At 42.3% G+C, this 23,190-nt stretch overlaps 1 protein-coding gene across 2 annotated transcripts; it reads left to right on the forward strand.

Annotated features, from left to right (window-relative positions):
* Nucleotides 1–2,290: 2,290 nt before the first annotated feature.
* On the forward strand, nucleotides 2,291–17,921 carry LOC128323277 (serpin B10-like). 2 transcript variants are annotated; one of them, XM_053246027.1, is made up of 9 exons: nucleotides 2,291–2,446; nucleotides 2,946–3,140; nucleotides 7,149–7,318; nucleotides 9,146–9,259; nucleotides 12,897–13,031; nucleotides 14,348–14,465; nucleotides 15,706–15,848; nucleotides 16,058–16,225; nucleotides 16,753–17,921. In XM_053246027.1, exons 3-9 carry the CDS (start codon nucleotides 7,151–7,153, stop codon nucleotides 17,155–17,157), a joined length of 1,251 nt encoding a protein of 416 aa, XP_053102002.1. In that variant the 5' UTR covers nucleotides 2,291–2,446; nucleotides 2,946–3,140; nucleotides 7,149–7,150; the 3' UTR covers nucleotides 17,158–17,921. The 2 variants fall into 2 exon arrangements, with proteins under 2 accessions (XP_053102002.1, XP_053102003.1); XM_053246028.1 differs by lacking the exon at nucleotides 2,291–2,446 and adding an exon at nucleotides 2,472–2,519.
* Nucleotides 17,922–23,190: the final 5,269 nt, after the last annotated feature.

Consider the following 23,190-nt stretch of genomic DNA (forward strand, 5'->3'; position numbering starts at 1 on the left):
GCACTTTAGAAGTGCAGGTCAGCAGATATGCACATTAAGAGTCACCTTAGCATATGTTTTGTCAAACCAAGACTATACATACACAAGTATGGACCTGCAACAAAATGTTGCAGTATATCCCTGCTGTGCATGTTTTACCTGAGCATGGTGGAAGATTTAGCCATCTTTCTCCTTTAGAAGCAGAAGGGGTTGTGATTCTCTTCTCACACTATTCCTGTTCAAGCCCTCTTTCCTTCCCTCCTTGCCACTGAGTTCCACTAGCTCCATCCATCTGGTTGTCTGTTAGCTGCCTTCTGAGTCAACAAACATTCTATTCCATTGAGTTATATGTGGAGCAGTTGGAGGGGATTTTACCTGCCTAGATTGTATTTTCTTCAGATGTTTGTGAAACTGACATATCTGCAGGTACCTCCCTCTTGCCTGCAGGTGCTCCATTTATACATCCATCGGGATCATAACATTTCCAGCTCTTTCAGAAATAAAGATTAAGCTATGGCACAGATTTTCCATGTAATTGACAAGCGGCATGGAGCTTGGCCATCTGTAGACAACTGCTGTTAAGAATTCTGCTAATGGGTAATAAATAGCTGGCTGGAAATAGTTCCACTATTTGTGGAGGTGCAGTTTGATGCCGGCGGGGGTGCCTTTTTAAGGGCAGGGGAGGGTGTACATACCCCCTCCCACTGCTTTCCCCCTGCCAGAGCTCCGTTTTTAGCGAAATTCATGGGGCGGCAGCGTACCTCCCTGCCACCCCTTCCCCCGTTCTTGGCTGGAAGTGGCTTGAAGTATCGCCTGTGTGTGTGTGCCTGCCGCACACGTCATGCATGCGCACACACATTGTGCATGTCGTGCACATGACGGGCATGCGCGCACATGACAGGCACACGCGCAGGTGATACTTCCAGCCACTTCCGGCCAAGAACAGGAGAAGGGGCGGCAGGGAGGTATGCTGCCACCCCACTGATTTTTCTAAAATCGGAGCGCCGGCAGGGGGAAAAGTGGTGGGAGGGCACCCTCCCCTGCCCTTAAAGAGGGACACACACACACCCCGGTGTTGAACCTTTGAGCCGGCAGTGCCTTCAAACCAGTTCTGAGGCCTTTAGAATGGCCTCCATATTGGTTCCTGCACATCCCTAGCTGGAAACTTTATTTGACCTTCCCTGATTCAGCACACATTCAGATGATTGTTTTAAGCACAGAAATGTGAGAAAACCAACTGTTTCAGTCTCTGTGTCCCTCTGTCTCTCACTCTCATTCTCCTGCCAGTATCATGGCGCAGAAACAGAGATAGACTTGTTTTCTCTGCCAGCTACCTTTATCCTCAACCTGGAAAATGAAGGTGACAGTTCTTCACAGTTGTTTGTGTTGCCAGCACCTGGTACTCAAAGGTATACTGCCTTTGATCATGGAGGTTCCATTTAGCTACCAGCCACTCATAGCTGCTATCCAGTTCACGTTTTGGGGGATGGGGGACAGAAAACAGAATTAGAGTGTTGACATCAGTTCCTTACCAGTCACGTCTTATTTCATGAATACTGCTAAGAAGACAAACTACATTGAAAAACACTGAACATGAAAAATTATATATTGTTTCAATGCAAAGACATGCTATAGTACAGATCTCTAATTGGGTATAAGCCTTCTTCCTCCCTAACCCCTATAAGAAATCTACCATACTCTATATTTTATTGAACTATCTTCTTATTATTATTTATTCAATTTCTATACCGCCCTTCCAAAAATGGCTCAGGGTGGTTTACACAGAGAAATAACAAATAAATAAGATGAATCCCTGTCCACAAAGGGATCACAATCTAAAAAGAAACACAAGATAGACACCAGCAACAGTCACTGGAGGTACTGTGCTGGGAGTGGATAGGGCCAGTTATTCTCCCCCTGCTAAATAAAGAGAATCACCATGTTAAAAGGTGCCTCTTTGCCAAGTTAGCAGGGGTCTATCTTGAATTACACACTGAAGACTACATAATACTGATTAGTTTAACAGACTACTGCCCACTTAGAGCACATATATACACTGCTCCCTTTGGCGGTTTTCAAGGCATTTTGGATTTGTAACACTTTTTGAGAAATGTTACACATATTACATCCTTTCATTTTAGCCCTTGAGTGAGTAAGGTAGGGCAGCCAACTTTATACCAGCTTGATTCCTATAGTTTTCACCTGAGCTTGGCATGTAGTTGTTAGCCCATGATAACACTAATCTCCATACCCTACAAAGCTTCACCTGGCAATTATTACATTCCAAGTGGCTATTAAAGCTGCAGGAATAGGCCAGGACAGTTTTTATTGGTCAGTTGAAAACCCAAGACTAGGGATATATCTTACCTGGAACTCTAAATGCCTTTTGAGTTAATGTAATTAAAGAATTAGGGGGAGTTGTTATTTTTGTAATTAATAAATGCAGAGTTTAAAAGGCATAATGTGGGTATGTATGTTACATAGATTTTTTAAAGGCTTAAGAAATAAGGAAGTGACAGTGTAAATGTTGCATTATATGTGTATGTATCTGCATATGTACATCCTTCCTGTATGTATTTCTGTATTCTTTCAGAAGACTTTTAGACCTGTGCAGAGCTGATGTTCCATGGGTTTTATTTATTCCTTTTCTGCTGTTTGGATTTCTACTATATTGTGTGTAACTTTGAATTGTTTTACTAAATATTTTATATTGTTTTATGTCTTGCCATTTTAAATAAAAAGTTGAGTACAATTTTGGAAAAAAGACATATGTGTTGTTTGAAATTTGCAGTGTTGAGGTGTCATAGGTAAAATTGGTGCTAACTCATGAAATATTCCATAATTCAAGGGGGGGGGGAGTTGCTTCACTCACACTTGTTCAGCCTTTCAGTGATTCATTCTGTAGCAACTCTAAAGCATTAGGACTTGGATTTGTAAGATGCTGTCATTTTTGCTTTCCATTTTAGGTCATGCTCTTCTAAGATGTTTCAGTTCTTCCATAGAGACATGCTCTTTAGGCCAAAATATATTACATCACCATACACGCTGAGAAACTAGAAATGTTTCTCTGGGAGTGATTAGAAATCCTATATAATCAACCTGCTTTGCACTTATACAGAACAGTGGAGAGAGTGTCTTCCTTAACTGCTGGATTAAACAAGGTATGTAAAGTTACTAGTTTTCATGTTTCTGTTGGTTTTAGTACTGAATAATGCTGCCATATCATGTGTAGTTACTTTCTTAAGAAGGATGGGGGTGAAGGTAACAAGTTACATGTTTCAGTTTAAAAGAGAATGGTAGTTTACAATTCAATCCTGTGTATGTTTGTTCCGAATTGAATGTCACTGAGTTTAGTAGTGTTTACCCCCAAATAAGTATACATAAGATTGCAGCATCAGTTCTATGACTAACTTTCACAAAATTGCACTCTAAAACATGTCATTGCACCATAAGTAGAATTGTATATGGTCCATTAATACAGAAAACATACATTCATTTGTGTAACTGAGCAACTGCTATTGATAAGTGTTTCTCAAAGTAACTGCAAAAGAACCTCTCCCTTAGGAATCTTAAAAAAGGGGAAAGTAGCATGAAAATATCCAACATGATTGTTGTGGAGGCTAAAAAAGGGAGGGATGGGGAAATCGCATGTTGTGTAGAAGAGCAAGATAAAAAGAAAATAAATAGTGTAACAGTTGCAGAGAGAGAAGACCAGCTGAGAAGGAACCCATAAGTAGGTTATCTGAACTCTTCATGGAAGGCCAGGGGATAAACATAATATATAAATACCAAGAATACCACAGATAAATAATACTTGTTTTGTCCAGGGCTGTGCAACTTCAACCCTCCAGCTGTTTTTGGACTACAACTTCCATCATCCTTGACTATAGGCTATTGTGGCTAGGAATGGTGGGAATTGTAGTCCAGTTGTGGGGTTGAACCTGCATAGCCCTAATTTATTCTTTTGTTATAGCAGAGCTATTTAGTATTTGGGTTGTGTGTAGTGCAGCAGTTCAGACAATCCCTACCCACCCCCACGTGATAACGGAGTGTGCCACAACGACATCAGGATATCCAGGAAGATGTCAGGATGGGCACGCTTTCAGCTTTCTTCTTAATAGTGTGGGCCAGTTTGGGGTGGGAAAGGATTGTGAGAGCCAGTCCAGATGTCTTTAATATGTAGTTGCTGGACATAACAGAAATTCAACAGATGATACTTGTCCCAACGTGGTGATACAGGGTTGGGAAATGCTGCACCTTCTAACTCCCCCCCACCCCCCCACACACTATTATTAAAGGCACTGAGACCTTTTCAGAAAACGCAACGCGCAAACATTGGAGGTTTTGGAAAGATAAAACAGAAAATTAACGATATTAATAGAACAGTATGCCCACTAGCAATCCAGCAAGAGTTAATATGGCCTGTGAAAAACTAGAATGAGTGTAACACTATGGTTGCATTCACATGTAATGCAGAAATGGTTCCATGCCCCGCCCCCCCCATCCTGCCGCATGCTTGCCTATCCGCATTTAGACAAAATGGGCAGGAACCAAACCGCATTCAGGAAGACTGGAGGGGGAACTGGCTGTTCTGACTTTCTTCTGGCATGAGGGACAGCCCTGACAGCCAATCATGGCTGGAGAGAGGGAGGAGTGCAGTTCAGCATTCTCATGTGATGCTGGCAGCTGCAAACCTCATGTAGGAGCAGTGAAACTCACTACATCGTGTGGTTTCAAACTGAAGTTTGAAACCAAAACCTCAGCTCACTTTTCTGACAGGACCAGGACCAGAGTTTCACGAATTTGTACATACAGGTATGTCATCCTCGGGCACCTTCACCACCGGTTTCCCGGTTTTCATTTTATGTGAATGAAGCCTGTATGTAGATAGCTTAGTTGGGCAGAACTGAAATGTTAATTAGTGGAACTGTGGGATTTGTAAATGACTATTGGGAAGACAAGAGGCAAGGCTAGACTTGAAAGGTCAGATTAGTAACTGACAGGTAATCTGTAGAACAAAGGAAAGAAAACACTATTGTGGCAACCTTCTTTCCCAGGCAGCCCAACCTAGCAACATAAATTTCACAAAGACATTGTTCTCAGGCAGGGAGTGATTCTGGTGAGAGTCATATCTTTGGAATCTTCTTGGGATAGCTTCTCTTGTATATCTCTGTAGACTTTTGTCCAGAAAGAAAATGTGCCAAGCTATGGAGTATTTGTGAGTGCTAGACTCACAAAGACACATAGTCCATGATTATTAGACTTATTGAATGCCAAGAGAAAATATATGGCAACAATTTGCTTGACACATTCACATTAGGGATGTGCACGAACCGGTCTGGGGGCCATTGTAAAGGCCTCTGAACCAGTTCGAATGTTGCACAGTTCAAAGGTTTGGCATCGGGGGGGTTGGTTCTTTAAGGGCAGGGGGTGCACTTACCCCTCCCTCCGCTTTCCCCCCACCGGCGCTCCTTTTTTTAAAAAAAAAAAACTTCTTGAGGCAGCAGTGTACCTCCCTGCCACCCCTGCCCCCATTTTTGACTGGAAGTACCGTGCGTGCATCAGTATGTTGTGCGCACGCGAGCATGGTACTTCCGGCCGAAAATGGGGGCAGGGGCAGCAGGGAGATATGCCACCCCAATAATTTTTTTTTTTAAAGGAGCGCTGGTGGGGGTAAAGTGGCAGGACTCCCCCCCCCCCCCAGCACTGTACCACAGAGGCACGGTTCCATGCACACCACTAATTCACATGAGCAAAATTAGTACACAGGGTACAATCCTATGTGGTTTTGTGCTCATGGCTAATGACCCTGCTGGGCACACTTAATAAGGCATACTTAATAATATACACTTAATAAGGCATACTTAATAATATACACTTAATAAGGCATACTTAATAATATACACTTAATAAGGCATACTTAATAATATACACTTAATAAGGCATACACATCCTTAGAAGATGTGATTTCCCATCTGTAGGGACATATTACAGTGCTGTGAGAAGGTCTGAGGGGCCTTTAAAAATTGAGCCACCATGTTGGTTGCATTATTTATTTATTTATTGTTAAATTTATCTATCACCTTTCATACCACATCTGTCACTCTTAGCCTTTGGAGCAAGAAAGCTCCATACAGCACTGATTTCCCCTTCTCTCTCTGCCAAGATATGGGCAGGGAGAATGCACAAAGGTTGCAATAGGGAATCCATCTTCAGCTGACAGATATAGGGGAATTTCAGAAGTAATACTATAGCTCAGAAATAATAACTTGACCCTGAGCCCTAATTGTATTACTCCCCCATTCAAAAATATAGAACAGTGTGTGACCTAATGAACACTGTGTGACCTCAGAGTTCACAGTGTGTGTGGAGGGAGAAATTCCTATTCATTGCAGTGAGACAGACTAAAATCTTTAAAAAACTTTAAAAAAGAAAACCATGAGCCCCACCGGCTTGTGGCTGTTGGGGGGAGTTGTGGCACAAGGTGCCTTGCCCCCAAACCCACTTTGGTACCCAGGACCCCCTAGGGGGGCAGTTGAGGGATCTTCAAATCCCCATTATTCCCTTTGGGGAAAATGCAAAAAAAATTTGCATTACCACCCCAACCCAATTTTGGAGGCTCGAATCTTCAAACCAATTCGAACCAGTTTGGATAGAACCAGACTGTTTGGGGAATAGAACCAGGCTCTATTTGTTTCCAACCTGGACCGGCATTGCCGGTTCAATGCCCTGTTTGGTTTGAGTTCAAACCAAACCAGTTTGAATACAAACAGGTTCAAATTCAAACCTGTTTGCACATCCCTATGCAAAAGCATTCAGTAGAATATTATGCAAGTTGAGAACAGATGTCCTGTGATCTAGTTAAAGATTTTCTATGCTGATGCCATGGAGTATTTAATGTTGCAGTGTCAACATGCCATAACCAAAGCTTTTCATAGGAAAAAAGGCCTTAAACCACACTGTTAACCTCTAATGCCACAACATTAATAGAGAAAAGATACTAGGCAGACAATATATGTGGTTCAAATGATGGAATATTCCAGAAAGCTTATCTTTTCAAGCCATATGTCTATATCAGACATTTCAAGACTTTCTTCAGGGAAAAAGTGAATTTATAATAAATGAACAGTTGGAAAACTTATTTTTGTCTTTTGATTACATTTAAACAGCAATGGAGACTCTGAGTACAGCAAACACTGGCTTTGCCCTTGACCTTTTCAAACATGTGTGCAAAACGCAAAGCAACAAGAACATCTTATTTTCACCATGGAGTATTTCAGCTGTCATGGCCACTGTATTTCTTGGGGCTGAAGGCTATACTGCAGAGCAAATAGCAGAGGTAAGCTTGTGCTATTCATAGAAATGTGCTATTCATAACGATGTGTTAAGGGAAGGCTACCACTGTTGTGTAGCTGCTCATTGCCATGTATTTGTATGATTATAAAGGAAGTTGTTCATATTATAGCATTTCTTAAAGTGTTAACATGTTTGTGTTTTGTTTTGGATTAAAATTGGAAACACACTGTACTCAACACCCAAACAGAAAAGCAGTTTGTGAGATGGTTTGCCTGCCTGCCATTCAAAGGAAAAAGTAAAAGTCTACTAGGCATGTGCACGACCGGTTCGGAGGCCATTCTAAAGGCCTCCAGACCGGTCCGGACACGCGTGGTTTTGGTTCGGGTGGGAGGTTCTAACAAAGTACGGGGGGGGGGGCTTTACTTACCCCCCAAAGAACGTCACCGTATTCTTTTGATTAAGCGGGCGGCATACCTCCTTGCTGCCCGCTTCATTCCCCCTCTGGTGCGGCTCTTCTCCTTTAAATTCTCAATCGGGCGGCAGGGTATCTTCCAGTCCCTGCCGCCCGGCTCTTCATCAATGTCCCCGCTCGGCTGCCCCCTGTGCAGTCCCAAGACCCCTGCCGCCCCTTCCCTTCCCATTTCAAGGGGTCGGCAGGAGAACTCCCCTGCCGACCCCGTCCCCTTCCCCGGCTGCGCTGCAAATGGCTTCTAGGAAGCCTTTTGCGCAGGCACACAAAAGGCTTCCTAGAAGCCATTTGCAGCGCAGCCAGGGAAGGGGACGGGGTCGGCAGGGGAGTTCTCCTGCCGACCCCTTGAAATGGGAAGGGAAGGGGCGGCAGGGGTCTTGGGACTGCACAGGGGGCAGCCGAGCGGGGACATTGATGAAGAGCCGGGCGGCAGGGACTGGAAGATACCCTGCCGCCCGATTGAGAATTTAAAGGAGAAGAGCCGCGCCAGAGGGGGAATGAAGCGGGTGGCAAGGAGGTATGCTGCCCGCTTAATCAAAAGAATACGGTGACGTTCTTTGGGGGGTAAGTAAAGCCCCCCCCCGTACTTTGTTAGAACCTCCCACCCCAGTGCCAGACCGCAGCTCCGCGGTTCCGTGCACACCTCTAAAGTCTACTGGGCATATCTAAAGTAACTCTTTGAATTCCAACTGTTATCTAGAACCCTCCTTTTAAAAATATGTTTGTGAATGGATAACTTTCTAAGTAAGCTAATTAAAGGAATGCCAGTGCCTAATAGACCTGATCACTGGATCCATCCTACTTAAGTTGACACTACATGTCAGTAGTGAATAAAAGAATACCAAGCACCCGGGTGAGGATGATTCTTTACAGTCACTCCTCAGAAGCTTTTTCCTGATGTTGTCTAGGAAAGGGCAGAGTTGCTTTCACTGAAGAGACCTCATAACCTGAGCTAGGGGAGGATCACAGATTTCTGGCAACAAACCTGAGCTAGAGTGGGATAACTGATTTCTGGTGACAAAACAGCAATAGCCTGTTTGATAAAAGCTTGGGACAGATTTGTTCTCCCCTTTCCTAGGACTGTGATAGCAGTGGAAGCCATAATTGATGTATGAAGTTACCTATGTCAGTCAGACCATTGATCCATCCAGTATTTTTACTCTGACAATAGGTCTCTAAAGTTTTAAACAGGGGTCTTTCCCGGGGCTATCTAGAGATGCCTTCTACATGCAAAGCACATGATGAATCACTGAGCCATAGCCCCTACCCAAATTAAAAGGTGCAGGGCCTCTTAGCATGTGGTGGTATTTTATTTTATAGCTTAGCTCAGTTTACAAAGGGTTGTGAGAGCAGAGGACTTTGTAAGCCCAAGATTGTTCATTGCATTTCTTCTAATTGCAGGTGCTTCACTTTAACAAAGTTGGGGGGTCTGAAATTGCCAGAACTATGAGACAACCACAAGCACATTCCAAAATGGAAGAGCTCCTGAATAACCCCTGCATCCGTATTCAGAAGGTATCTTTTAAAAACAAAGATTGATTGACTGATCATATTTATATACTGCCTGATATGTGTATCTCTAGGCAGAGTGCACAATGTAAAACAAATATAACACAGAGTTAAAACAATTTAACAGAATAAAAAAGTTAAAACATTTTCATAGGATAAAAATGATTAAACAGTTTAAAACTTAATTTCAGTTAAAAGCCTAAGAAAACAGGTGCGTCTTGAGGGTCTCCCTAATGGCAATTGGAGATGGAGATGCTCTTATGTTGATAGGGAGCATATTCCAAAGGCCCAGGGCAGGCACAGAGAAGGCCCAGTCCTGAGTCGCCACCAAATGAATCGGTGGCAGCCACAACCAGACCTCCCCAGTTGATCTTAACAGGTGGCAGGGAGGGTCTCTTAAGTACCCTGGACCCATGCCATTGAGAGCCTTATAAGTAATAACCAGCACTTGGAAACATATCAAATGCAGCTATGATGAATGCATGCATGCCTATTTCTAGACTAGGTTTTAGAGGCTGGCATTCTTGTTTTAACCTACTTTGATCTGACACTCAAACATATATTTAAAAACAAACAAACAGAATAGCATTAGTTCACACAAAGGTTTTGCACAGACTTGAATTAAAACCTCCAGGAAAAACAAGCATGCAGAAAAGCCAACAGAAAATAATTGTTATACAACTATAATTTTCTGCTCCATTCATTTTTTACTTTTTTCTAATTAACAGTTTTATTCATTTTTCCCCATGTTATAACAAAATAATTACAACAAAAAGGTGGAGATATGATGGGAGAAACCCAGCAATAATCAGAAAATGGCGGGAGGGGAGAATGAAGGGGTGAATATAGATAGTTATTTGAAAGAAGCAGAGTATGGAAATAACTCTAAATAATCCTTCCAAATCCTAGTATGAGAGTTCTCTTTCAGCATACGGTGGTAAGTTTTCCATTAAAAAGTTAGCAGGTTAGCAGTCTTCTATCCATTGATAAACGGAGGGGCTGAAATGATCTTTCCAACACTGTAAAATAATACACTTGGTGACAAGAAGTGCATGGGAGAGCCATGATCTGCAACCCCAGGAGAGGTTCCAGACAATGTGGTCAATAATTGTTCTGTCACAAAATTTAAAATTGGTATTCAAAACTAGGTTGATGCAGTCAATCACTTCTTTCCCAAAGGGAGCTATTACATTGCAACTCCACGTCATATGAATTAGGGAGCCCTCAGCAACACCACAGCGCCAAAATAAGGGAGAAGCAGTGATATATTTATGAAATAAGCATTCAGGTGTTCAGTAGGTATGGAATATCAATTTTTGCTGGATAACCCTCCATCAGTTCAGACTTGTACCAATTAATAGAGCATCTAGAGAGTTGGGCAAACCTCTGAATTAAAGAAACTGAAGCAGGATCCTCTATAAAAAGGAGTGTTGCCAGCATATAGAGCTATTTTGTGCTCTGATCTATTAATTGTTATGCCTTAATTATAGGCATAATTAAGAATACATTGTTGATCAAATAAAAATTATGCTGTGTGGAGCTAGAATCTGTGCATGTTTCCTCAGAAGGAGGTCCCAATCACTTCAAGTTTACTTACTCCCAAGTGAGCAAGCACAGAATTGTAGCCACAGTCTCTCTAGCAATTCTTTGGACCTTGTTACAAATCTAGTTTTGGTCCCTTCCATAATTTCAGTGAGTTTTTCAAATGTCAGTATGTACTTCATAAAGAGATGTTTCCACAGGTGCTTGAGCATGGATTGTTAATGTTAACTAAAACTTCCTGTTCATATTCTCTTTGTCTTAAGGATGCATTGCTTAACCTTTTCTGAAGTAAATCTGTTTGTGTGGAGGCACCCCATCTTGACAGTGATCCTTGGTTGCATCTTGCTCCTACACTGAACTATTATAATGAATATTTTATTTATATATTAGCTCATTTTTCAGGCAAAAGTTTTATCCCCAAACCTCTGTGCACCCAGAACCTTCATTCGCTTGAGGCAGGGCACCAAATGCTGCAGCCTTCTGCTCACTTGTGCACAATGCATATCCACACTCCTTGTTGCTGCCATGTCTTCTTCCTTCCCAGCAACAGTCATAACTGCCTGACTTCGTGTGCAGCCTCTCGCACCAGAGAGCATCCAGAACTTTACTGGCCTTTTGATAGTTCCTCTTCTGCTGTGTTCCCCTTTCCGTTACAAGTGGCACACAGGACTGCCCACTGAGTCAGGGGCAGGTGCCACTACAAATTAGGAGGAGGAGGTCTATTTCCAAGTGGCTCTTGGCCAAGCAATGATGGTGCCAATGCTTGGTGAAGAGCTGCTTGAATGGCGCCAGCAGCAGCAGCAGCCTGCAGAAGCCTGTTTCAGGTCTTGGCTTCTCTGAAGCCAGTAGGTTAGAATAAACTGAAATTGGTGGCTTCAGACATCACAACCAGTCCTGGCTTTTCCTAACGTAGAAAGGAAGTTGATGCTAGGGATGTGCATGGAATCACAGCGGGGTGGTTCGAAGGTGGCAGGGGTCTCACTTTAAGGGGGGGAGGGTGCACTTCCCCCAGCAGGCACGTCAACAACTTCCGGTCATATCCGGAAGAGAAGGGCAACAGGGTGGCAGAGAGGTACGCTGCTGCCCCAATGGGCTGTTAAAAAACCCGATGCCGGTGGGGGAGAAAGTGGGGGGGAGAGATAAGTGCATCCTCCCCCCACTCTTAAAGGGAGACCCCCGCCGCCTTCGAATCGGTGGAACTGCCGGTTCCATACACATCCCTAGTTGATGCTCACGTGGGGATGGGAAGGGGGAGCACATGCTCTCGAGCCTGAGGGATGTTGTATGGATCTCAGTGTTAATAGAGGTTCTATGTGATATCTGAAACCTCCCTAAAGCACACAAGATAGAGGTTATTACCTAGAAAGCCCTAAACAGCTTAGGCCCTGGGTATTTAAGAGAACGCCTTCTTCAGCATGAGCCCCACCGTCTGTTGAGATCATGTAGAGAGGTTCACCTGCAGTTGCCAGCAACTCGCTTGGCGGCTACTTGGGGAACAGGCCTTCTCTGTTGCTGCCCCTGGACTTTGGAATGTGTTCCCTGTTGAAATAAGAGCCTCCCCAGCTCTGGCAACTTTTAAATAGGTGCTGAAGACACATTTATTCACCCAGGCTTTTAATTAGATTTATGGTTTAAATTTTTAATGCTGATTTTAAATGATTTTAATGTTTTAATGTTTAAATGATTTTAATGGTTTAATTGATTTAGTTTTTATTTTAACTGTTAATTGATTTTAATTGTTTTTATTTGTTGTAAACTGCCCTGAGCCATTTTTGGAGGGGCAGTATATAAATCAAATCAAATAAATAAATAAGATATTGGGAATGGAACAAACACACAGAGAGCAATCAGTTTGGCCATGCCAGAATGAAGTGGTGAGTATAAGTACATGAATTAAGGCTGCAACTGAGTAACTAATTACCTTTAAATAAGCCCCGCTGAATACAGTGAGATCTTCTTCTGAGTAAACACATATAGGATAGTGATATAAGAATGGGAAGCAATGGAGAAATAAAACAGAACTGAGTATGGGACAAAAAAATACCATCTAAAATTATGATTAGATAATGTGGTTTATAACTGCTGCATTGCTTTGTTTAAGGCCTCCGATAAAAAATCAAGCAACATCCATTTGGAATTCCAGACACTTAGCCAAGAAATAAACCAGCCCACAAAAAATTTCCTGCTTAGAAGTGTCCATCAGCTATATGGAGACAGATCAGCACCTTTTAGAAAAGTAAGTAGAATGTACGTGTACTGAGAATGCAATCTTAACACAAGACGGTTGCAGAAAGATATATGTATATGTATATGTATGTATGTGTATATATATATATATATATATATATATATATATATATATATATATATATATATAAATACCCTAGGAACATATGCAGTTGATTGTATACTGTGAGGCCCAGTGTCCCTGATATTTCAACCATGGTTTTCAAACTGTGAAGTATAAACATGTGTTGAAAGATTCTTCTCTGACCCTTTTGAATAAGTCTTCCTTAGACCTGGTATTGGAATGCCATATACTTCTCAATCTTTTATTTCCAGTTTGCATGAGTGCAATGGATGGCTGCATAAAATACTTGGTGATAAGTTTAAAATTAAAAAGGACATACACACACACACTGGAACATAAGAACATAGGCAGCTGCCATATACTGAGTCAGACCATTGGTCTATCTAGCTCAGTATTGTCTTCACAGACTGGCAGCGGCTTCTCCAAGGTTGCGGGCAGGAATCTCTCTCAGCCCTATCCTAGAGAAGCCAGGAAGGGAACTTGGAATCTTCTGCTATTCCCAGAGCGGCTCCATCCCCTGAGACAAATATCTTACAGTGCTCACACATCAAGGCTCCCATTCATATGCAACCAGGGCAGACCCTGCTTGGCTAAGGGGTCAAGTCATGCTTGGTCCCACAAGACCAGCTCTCCTCTCCTATGGAAGGAAAGACAAGTCACTAAGGACCAGTATAGACAAGCAGCCCTGAATTGTTCTCGGCTCTCTCAGAGGGCAGAACTAGGTCTAATGGGCTTTAGATGCAGGGGAGTAGACGTAGGGCTTTAGATTCAGGGAAGTTTAGCTGAATCTTTCAGCAAGAGCCATTTGCCAATGGAACCAGTTCCTAGTGGGGTGATGGGGTACTCCTTCACTGGAGGTCTTCAGGCAGAGGCTGGGCAGCCATCTCTTGGGGATACTCTAGCTCTAGGTTTCCTGTATCAAGCAGGTGATTGGATTAGATGGCCATCTAACTCTGTGATTCTATTACTCCACCCAGCTTGAAAATATGACACTGTCCTTTATCCATTTTTCTTCTCTTGCTCATTTCTAAAATATCACAGTCAGGGTTTAGGAGATCGTATAAATACCTAGCAAGTGCCTATGGAACCAAAATTTTTATTTGTTCTCTGGATGTAGCTTGCCATGATCTGAGAATACTGTATGTGGTTTGTTTCCCCTCTTTCTCCTGTTTAGCACGTGTGTGTATGTAAGGCCAATTAGTTTAGGTTTTTAACACTTTACTTCCCCCCCCCCTTTTAAGGAATTCTTACAGTCAGTCAAGAAATATTATAACATAGAGCCCCAAACTGAGAACTTTCAAGAAGCTGCAGAAGAAGTTAGGAAAGAGATCAATTCCTGGGTTGAACGCCAGACAGAAGGTGAGCTCAAAATCATTGCTCTGCCACTGACAAAGAGATCAGTCTTCTCTAGCTTTTGTTCCTACCTTCTAAAACATTTGAGTTCTGCAGTTGATACTTTGATATTATACATACTGCTATGAGTTCTATGCAACATTAGCCTCCTTTCTTGAAGGTCACTGAGACTTTAAAATAATCAAATTTTTACTCAGACACACTATATCAGACTCTACTCATGCTGATTGATCCACATCACCACACTTGCAGGAAAATGTAAGCCTTTAAATACTTTGCACCAGATTGCTAGTCAGCCCATAGTCAGTTTGGACAACGATGTGTGTCAAATCAATTCATTATGCATCCCATGCAAAGTGTCACTGGAAGGGTATGAACACCTAGTGCAGCTCACTTCAGTAGGGACTAGTTTAATGTACTTCCTTCAGAAGATTATATTAACATATTGTAATTAATAAGCACTATCAATGTGGATGCCACTTTGCAGAGTAACACAACAAAAAAGCTATCCCCCAGGGAGCTTGCTAATCACTACTAATTATGGAGAGCCTGCAGAGGGCAGAGAGAAATTAGAGGAAACTGGAATGATTACAAGCGTGTATTTTAGGCTTCATTTCATTTGGAATGAGGCCAAAGTCTTCCTGGGCGATTTCCAGGCTAGCTGCTCAACAGCAGTGAAATGCCTCCATTCAGGCAAGTCGCATTCGAAACGTAAACAGCAGGGGGAGCAGTCTCGCAGCAACTAACAACCTGAAAAAACAGCAACCTTTTTACACTGGATATGACACCCTAGCTCTATATCGCAGCGATTAAATTTGAAACAAGGCATTGGAAATGTGAACTGCACCCTGCTGTGCACGTAGGGACTGCGGTGTCACAACACAGGAAGCGTGGAAGCACACTTCCAAGATACGACCCCGTTGCAGGGTCTAATCTGGAAAGCGCCCTGGGGGAAATGTGGAGCAGGGATTTGTAAGGAGAGAGATTATGTAGGTTTTCAAGGAGGGATTCCCAGGAATAAGAGGCAACATTGGGGGGGGTTATTTAAGGCAGCAAGAAACCTTATGTCACTGAGTGTGGTGAGTAGGAGGAATGTAAATCTCTTGTGAAATAAGATTCAAAAGGAAGGGTTGCGAGATGCTAGAAAGAGTTTTTAAAGACAAGGAAGATTATAATTCTGATAGTTCTGTATTCAAACAAGTAACTGTGTAAATGTCCCCTTTCCCCCCTCCCACTACTTGAAAAGGTAAAATACAGAATCTGTTGACGAAGGGATCCATAGATTCACTTACCCAGCTGGTCTTGGTAAATGCACTGTACTTTAAAGGAAACTGGTCAAAGACATTTAAGAAGGAAGACACAACAGATCAGTCTTTCAGACTGAACAAGGTAAGAATGACATAATGCTACTTGAACGAATGGCAGTTAGATACTTAAGACCCATCATAATGGTGCCATCTGCAGTGTTCCTTACAGAGCAATAGAAAAGGGTCAGGTGCATGTTCCTTAGGGCAGGGATAAAACTAATGTTGTCTGTACCACTATGAGATTTAAAGTTTGTAAAAAATAAATGATTTTGTATGCTTATCCTCTTACAGAGCACAAATAAGCCAGTAAAGATGATGTTCCAGCATGACAAATTTAACTGGAACTACATAAAAGAAGTAAAGACTCAGATTCTTGAGCTCTCATATGTCAACAATGACCTTAGCATGTTTATATTACTCCCTGATGACATCAGTGATGACAGCACTGGTCTAAAAATGGTAAGGAACAGAAGTAGTGTTAAGACAATTGAAAGAAGAGAACTTGCTTTTGGCTTCTATCCCAGGCATTTGCTGTTAGTGCTTACCTTCTGGTATATATTCCTGCACTGAGCAAATGATTGGACTAGAACACTTCCAATGTCTGTTCCATCTCTAACATTTGATGTGTTCTATATTTGGTGGTAGAATTGATGAACTGGCCAGGTTATAGATGGACAGGGTTGTAGACCTATCCAAACTGAAAATGACTCTTGATATATTTGAACCAGGAAATGTTTTCCATACATCCATATCTCACCAAAACAAGGAGCAGCAATTTATTTATTTTTTTAGCCATCCAAACCCCAAGAATACACAAAACGATGGGGGGAGGGAACTAACCTAATGATATTTTCAGCATTCACAAAAAAGTATAACAGATAACATTTCTACACATGTATAGGTTTTCAGGTAGAAGCTATGCAAATGCAGTTGTAAATCTAGGTATGTTTTCACTGATTCTCGTTCTGCATTTTAAAAAATTATAGCTGGAAAAAGAATTAACTTATAAGAGCTTATCCAAGTGGACTAGCCCAGAAGAAATGGAGGAAACGGATGTGAAGGTGTATCTTCCTAGGACCCAATTAGAAGACAGCTATGAGCTAAAGGCAACTTTGAGCAGCATGGGAATAACAGATGCCTTCAACACAGACCAAGCAGATTTCACTGGGATGTCAGACAGAAAGAACCTGGTTCTGTCCCAAGTTTTTCATAAGTGCTTTGTTGACATCAATGAAGAGGGCACAGAGGCTGCTGCTTCAAGTGTTGCTGATCTGGCAGGTCGAAGTGACCTGGGTGCTGTTTTGTTTGCAGCCGATCACCCTTTTCTCTTTTTTATCCGGCATAACAAAACCAAAAGCATCCTCTTTTGGGGAAGAGTCAGCTCTCCCTAAAATATTGTAACACTGTTAGCAAACAGGAAGGATCTTACAGCAGCAGAAACGAACACAGCCACAGTTAGTCAAAATATGTCTAAATATGGTGGGTTCTTTTCTCTTTCCTGTATGTTTGGGGAATGACAGACTGCACGGGGCCACTGCTGATATATTCCACAAAGATGTCAACTCACTGTTTCAAAGGAAAACTACCCAAACCACAGGGTGGGGGTAGGGGGGGGATGAACATAGAGGACTTTTGTTGCTGGGGAAAGGGTTGCTATGTCTTTCTGTATTGTACTAAGCAATGCAATTTACAATCTAGAGACCAGCATTTGAAAGCCTTCTTTAGTAACCGACTCAAAGGAAAATAAAAAATTAATCTGTGGAAGTCAGTGTATATACATCAGCATGCTAAGATATGTTCATTTGTGTGTCCTCTGCATGAATGAGGGGCTGTACATATGCAAAGCTATATTTGCATAGAACTTCTCCGCACCTTTGAGGACTCTGGGGGAGCAAGAGACTTCCTTATGTCAGGGGCATGGCCAGCATTTGCAGCCCTGTTCTTCTCCCAGCTTTCCTGAAGATGTGATGGGTTGTGCAGGAGCAAATAGCTTACCAGTAGTGTTTTAATAAACAGATGTGTCACATATGGCTATGCAAATGTTGATTTGTAACTATATTGTGGGTGGAAATCATGTTTCATTTTCTTTCATGTTGTAATACGTAAATACACCATTTGTAAGATAGCAAAGAAATAAAATTGATTTCTCATGACAGATGGTAGCCCCTGAGCTTTTTGAAAAACGGAGCTGGCAATGAGCAGCTCAAGTCCCAGACTCCCAAGCAAAGGTGGACTCTAGCACTTCGCATCTAAGGGTTGCTTATGGGGGTGGGGGGTGGGCATGATGGGGGATGGTCGAGAACCCACTAACAAGATCCTTCAACTCACTGGATTGTATGGATCTCCAGTCTGGCACCTAGAAAAGCTTGCGGATGTCTAAGTTGAACCAAAAAACCCACACCCTGCAGCAGTGTTCACACCACGAGTCTGTACTACTGGATTAAGTTAGTCCTGGCTCTCCTTTTCTTGAAATTTACTATATTATATTATATTATATTATATTATATTATATTATATTATATTATATTATTTATTTAACATATTTTTATACTGCCCAAAACTTAGGTCTCTGGGTGGTTTACTACAACAACAACAACAAAATGAAATATTCTCATGCTTATATGAGGTGATAAGAGTTAATAGAAAACCTAAAATTGTCAGACTTTAGCTATGGGTTGGTTTACACATCACAGCAGCAAATATGTATAGTATTGCTGCTGGTTTCCACCGGGCATGTGCTCGTGCTACTGTTGCTGCTTCCATCAGTTAAAACCAGGAAATGTCTGGTGGAGAATGTAGGGGTGTGCACAAAACTGGAAAACCCAGTTCAAGTTGAACCGGGCCCAGTCAGATATTGTGCACATCGAGCCGGGTTCCCATAAAAAATAATAATAATTCAATTTCTATACCGCCCTTCCAATAATGCCTCAGGGCGGTTTACAAAGAGAAATAACAAACAAATGATGGCTCCCTGTCCCCAAAGGGCTCACATTCTAAAAAGAAACATAAGACACACACCAGCAACAGTCACTGGAAGTACTGTGCTGGGGGTGGATAGGGCCAGTTACTCTCCCCCTGCTAAATAAAGAGAATCACCACGGTAAAAGGTGCCTCTTTACCCAGTTAGCAGGGGAGAGTCCAAACCAGTTTGGGCCCGGCCCGAGGGGGGTGGGATTTCCCCCCCTTAGAACTAACCGCCTTCGGCGGCCTAGGGGGTGCTGTCACAGCCACGGATTGGTCTTCGCTTGTTCCCCTTCCCCCTGCCAGCCTCCCCTGGTCTTAAAAGGGCAATTTCAGCCCTTTCTGAGCTGGTGATGGCCATTTTGGAGGTCACCACACATGCACACTGGCCATTTGCATGGCCAGGTGCACAGTGTTCATGCCAAAGGCCCTTTTAAGGCTAGGAGGAGGGGGAACCACCAGTGACATCTTGTGGCCATGGCAGCACTCCCTGAGGGCTGCTGGAGGCAGCAAGCTCTATTTAAAAAAAAAAAAAAATTCCCACACAGAACTGGCCCTGAGCCACTGGGGTGGGGGTGGGGGGTGGTTCAGCTCTACCTTGAGTCAAACTGGCCCTGGTCCAGCTTGAGGTCAAATGAGCTCACAAATCTCTAGGAGAAAGTCAGGTACCCTCTTCTGCCTGACTTTCACCCAACATTTGCAACCAACATTTGAAGCTTGTTTGACAAAGCTGAGCCAAAGAGGGTATTTGACATTGTTCACTTGACATTTCTGGGTTCTGATGACACGGAAGTCACAACAGTAGTAGGAGCACATGCTTGGCAGGAATACATATTTGCTGCTGTGATATGTGAACCTGCCCAATGAATGATAAATGCAGCAATCCTAGCTGCTGTTACTAGGAAGTCCCACTGAAATCAGTGGCCCTCATGACATGTAAGTCCTGTCCACACACTCTGTTAGCAATCAGCAACATATTGGTAGAACACTATAGTAATCAAACAAGCAAGATTTGAATTGTAGGGAAAGTTTTTTCATTCTGTGGGACTCAAAAGCCTAACCTACTTCACAGGGTTGTTGTGAGGAGAAACCTAAGTATGTAGGACACTGCTCTGGGCTCCTTGGAGGAAGAGCAGGATATAAAATGTAGTAGTAGTAGTAGTAGTAGTAGTAATAATAATAATAATAATAATAATAATAATAATAAATATAATAGGTGCCCTGGGTGCAGTTACAAAATACCTTGAAGAGCACCTCAACACCATGGGGGCCACAGAAATCATCATCAGCCAATTACAAAAAGCAACTTTACTGGGAACAGCCTATATTCTGTGACGATATCTATAACAGCAACAACATCGATAATAAAATTCAGCCATCCCAGGTCCTTGGGAAGGATTCGATGTCTGGATAAAACAAACCAGTCAATAACACCTGTCTGACTGTGTAAATAAATAAATAATAATAAAAGCTTGCTATCCTAGTTCAATTTTTGTGCTGACAAAGTGTTTTCAGAACAACATGGGATCCTATCTTCCTTCACTTAGATGTTAGTACAGCAGCAGCTCTTGTAAATATGTTAAAATATTTATTTAAATACTTTTGATGATATAGATTCACTAATAATCTTTAAATTTTGTAGCAGACGTAGATAAAAGTAGAGGATGGACAAGATGTTGAAATGGAGACTATAAATAAGAGGAAGTATAGATTGCTTTATATTTCTACAGAGCACTTTAAAAAAAAGAAAACAGACACAACCTGGATGAGGAAACATCTTAATCATAGCAGCTCAAGGAATTGTAACATTTCAAACATTTATATCTTGTTTTACTGTAAATCTCAAATGTAGATAAAAAAAAACAAAATTAGTATCTCTAAAAGGTGAAAAATAAGATTAACTGATTAAGAGGCTGCTGATCATTCTTAGAATAGCAGAACCTAATTTTCTGAAAATATGCACATGAGTAGTATTCAGGTTTTCCTTTCTTTGTCAAGATATCACTGCATATGCATGTAGGGTGGCCAGATGCTCAGCATTCCTGGACCTCTGCAATTATAGCTTGTCACGTAGGACTGAGAAAGCCACACGTACAAAAATGTGTCTTCTACACAGCAACTAAGGGCATAACTATGCAAGTTTAAACTGTTTTAACAATCATTACCTTCACCCAGGGAACCCTGAGAATCTGGGGGAAAGGAATGAATGTTGGAACTGTAGTTCTATATTTGCTGGTCAATGACCGAATAAACTTATAACTAACTAACTGTAGTTCTATAAATTTGGCTTGGGATCTCCATCATGTCATTTTCAGCATTCTCAGCAAAGAATTAGGGTTCTTTGTGGAAAGCCACATGTCAGTTGATAAAATACTGGTACAAATTTATATTGCAGAGTCACCCTAAAAGTATGGGAGTGAAGCCTCTTTTTCTCTGCAATTCATCAACTCAGAGTGATTCCCATACATGATTATTTGGGAGCAAGACCTATGGAACTAGAGCCAGACTACCTTCCATCGTACACAGAATTTGGCTGTTAGGCTGCATTCACACAGGTGTATTGAATCCAATGGAACTAACTTACTCAGAGTAAACATGCATTAGGACATGCTGTTATGTACACACAAGCCTTATCAATGTAATGCAGTTTAAGAATGTGTCCTATTTCCACCAACGGTGACTGGTTTCGCTCCATCTCATGCATGCGCAACAGAGCAGACTGACAGGATATGCAGAACAGGTGGAGGTTAACATAAGAATAGCCCCACTGGATCAGGCCCAAGTCCAGCATCCTGCTTCACACAGTGGCCCACCAGATGCCTCTGAGAAGCCCACAGGCAAGAGGTGAGGCCATGCCCTCTCTCTTGCTGTTGCTCTCCTGCAACTGGTATTTAGAGGTATCAGGTGGCCTATAGCCCTCAGACTAGTCACCATTGATCGACCTGTCCTCCATGAATTTATCTAAACCCCTCTTAAAGCCATCGAGACTGCTGACTGTCACCACATCTTGTAGCAGAGAATTCCATAAGTTGATTATGTGTTGTGTGAAAAAGTACTTTCTTTTCTTGGTCCTAAATTTCTTGGCAATCAGTTTAATGAGATGATCCCTGGTTTATTCCATGAAATTGGATGATATTTCATGTTAGTGTTATGTGAGAGGGAGAAAAAAATTATCTCTTTCAACTTTCTCCATACCATGCATGATTTTATAGACCTCTATCATGTCTCCCCTTGGTTGTCTTTTTCTAAACTAAAAAGCCCCAGGTGTTGTAACTTTGCCTCAGAAGGAAGGTGCTCCAAGCCCCTGATTATCCTAGTTGCCCTCTTCTGAACCTTTTCCAGTTCTACAATGTCCTTCTTAAGATATGGTGACCAGAACTGTACACAATACTCCAAATGTGACCGTACCATAGTTTTCTATTGGGCATTTATATTATTAGCAGTTTTTATTTCCAACCCCCTTCCTAATGAAGTTCTAGGCAAGAAGGCCTGGGTCAGCAGGGAAGCTATCTGGGCCAAGAAACCACTAAGAGTTGTCCTTTCAGAGCTGTTTCAGCGGCCTTCATACAGTGTATGAACAATTGTTTGGTAGGCTTTGCTGCCTCTGACCTCTAGTGTCAGCAGGGCCCTGATCCAGTTCTTATGTTTGTGTTTGCCTCCTCCTCCTGCAAAGGGCTCAAAGAGAGGAGGCCTCAGGCTGCAGGCACTGAATCCCCAGTTCTGGGAAGTGAGGTTATCGTTACCTCTGTCCCTAATGTTAGAAGGGAGAGGTTCTCCCTGTTGCTCGTTTTCTTGGCTAGGTAATTTCACTGGACACCAGTATCAAGGTTTCAAACAAAGCTTTATTTCATGCTAGCAAAAGCTCCTGGGTGCGGCCAGCCCCCACTCTCACAGCTCATCAGTCTTTTATACTGTGTACTCAACAAATTTCATACCTGTGCATTGTATACAAATCAATGTGTTACTTGAACCCCAAAGGTTCCAATTTGCCTCCAAGTGCTACACTTCCCATTTACATTCTAAAGATATCAGGCTTGTGGCCTTGGTCCCCCCTCTCCTCTTCCCTCTGAGATATTCCTTTAGCCATTGCCATCGTAAAATATTTTCAAGGTGAGGTGGGGAAGGATCTACCAGCCACCGCAAGCGCCATTGATAAGGTGTCTGTGCAAATCAACTGTGCTTTTGGGCTGTTTGAGAGCAAGTTGCAAATAATATTCCAAAACTAAGGACCTATAGGTGGGGTGATAGTGGTCTAGTTGTGGGTATCAGGTCTCTCAGCCAGGGCTCCTTCAGTACAGGCATTCTTGGGTTGTTCCTCAGATGGTACTGACTAATTATCTCAGTCTCTGCTATGGCCAGAAAGAGGGTCTTGGTCCTCTTCCCCTCTGTTTCAAGGTTTGAGTCCTAGCAGATCCTGACAGGATATTCTCTCAACAGGGGTCCCATTTATTTTAATGGGCCCA

The sequence above is a fragment of the Hemicordylus capensis genome, chromosome 4 (genome assembly GCF_027244095.1).
Source record: "Hemicordylus capensis ecotype Gifberg chromosome 4, rHemCap1.1.pri, whole genome shotgun sequence".
Classification (NCBI taxonomy): Eukaryota; Metazoa; Chordata; class Lepidosauria; order Squamata; family Cordylidae; genus Hemicordylus; species Hemicordylus capensis.

What these genes read in the sequence shown, in the direction of transcription:
- LOC128323277 (XM_053246027.1), top strand. Translation starts at nt 7,151, where the DNA reads ATGGAGACTCTGAGTACAGCAAACACTGGCTTTGCCCTTGACCTTTTC. An exon ending in GATCAGCACCTTTTAGAAAA is followed by an intron (nt 13,032 to 14,347) that starts GTAAGTAGAATG and finishes CCCCCTTTTAAG; the next exon opens with GAATTCTTACAGTCAGTCAA. An exon ending in GGTTGAACGCCAGACAGAAG is followed by an intron (nt 14,466 to 15,705) that starts GTGAGCTCAAAA and finishes CTACTTGAAAAG; the next exon opens with GTAAAATACAGAATCTGTTG.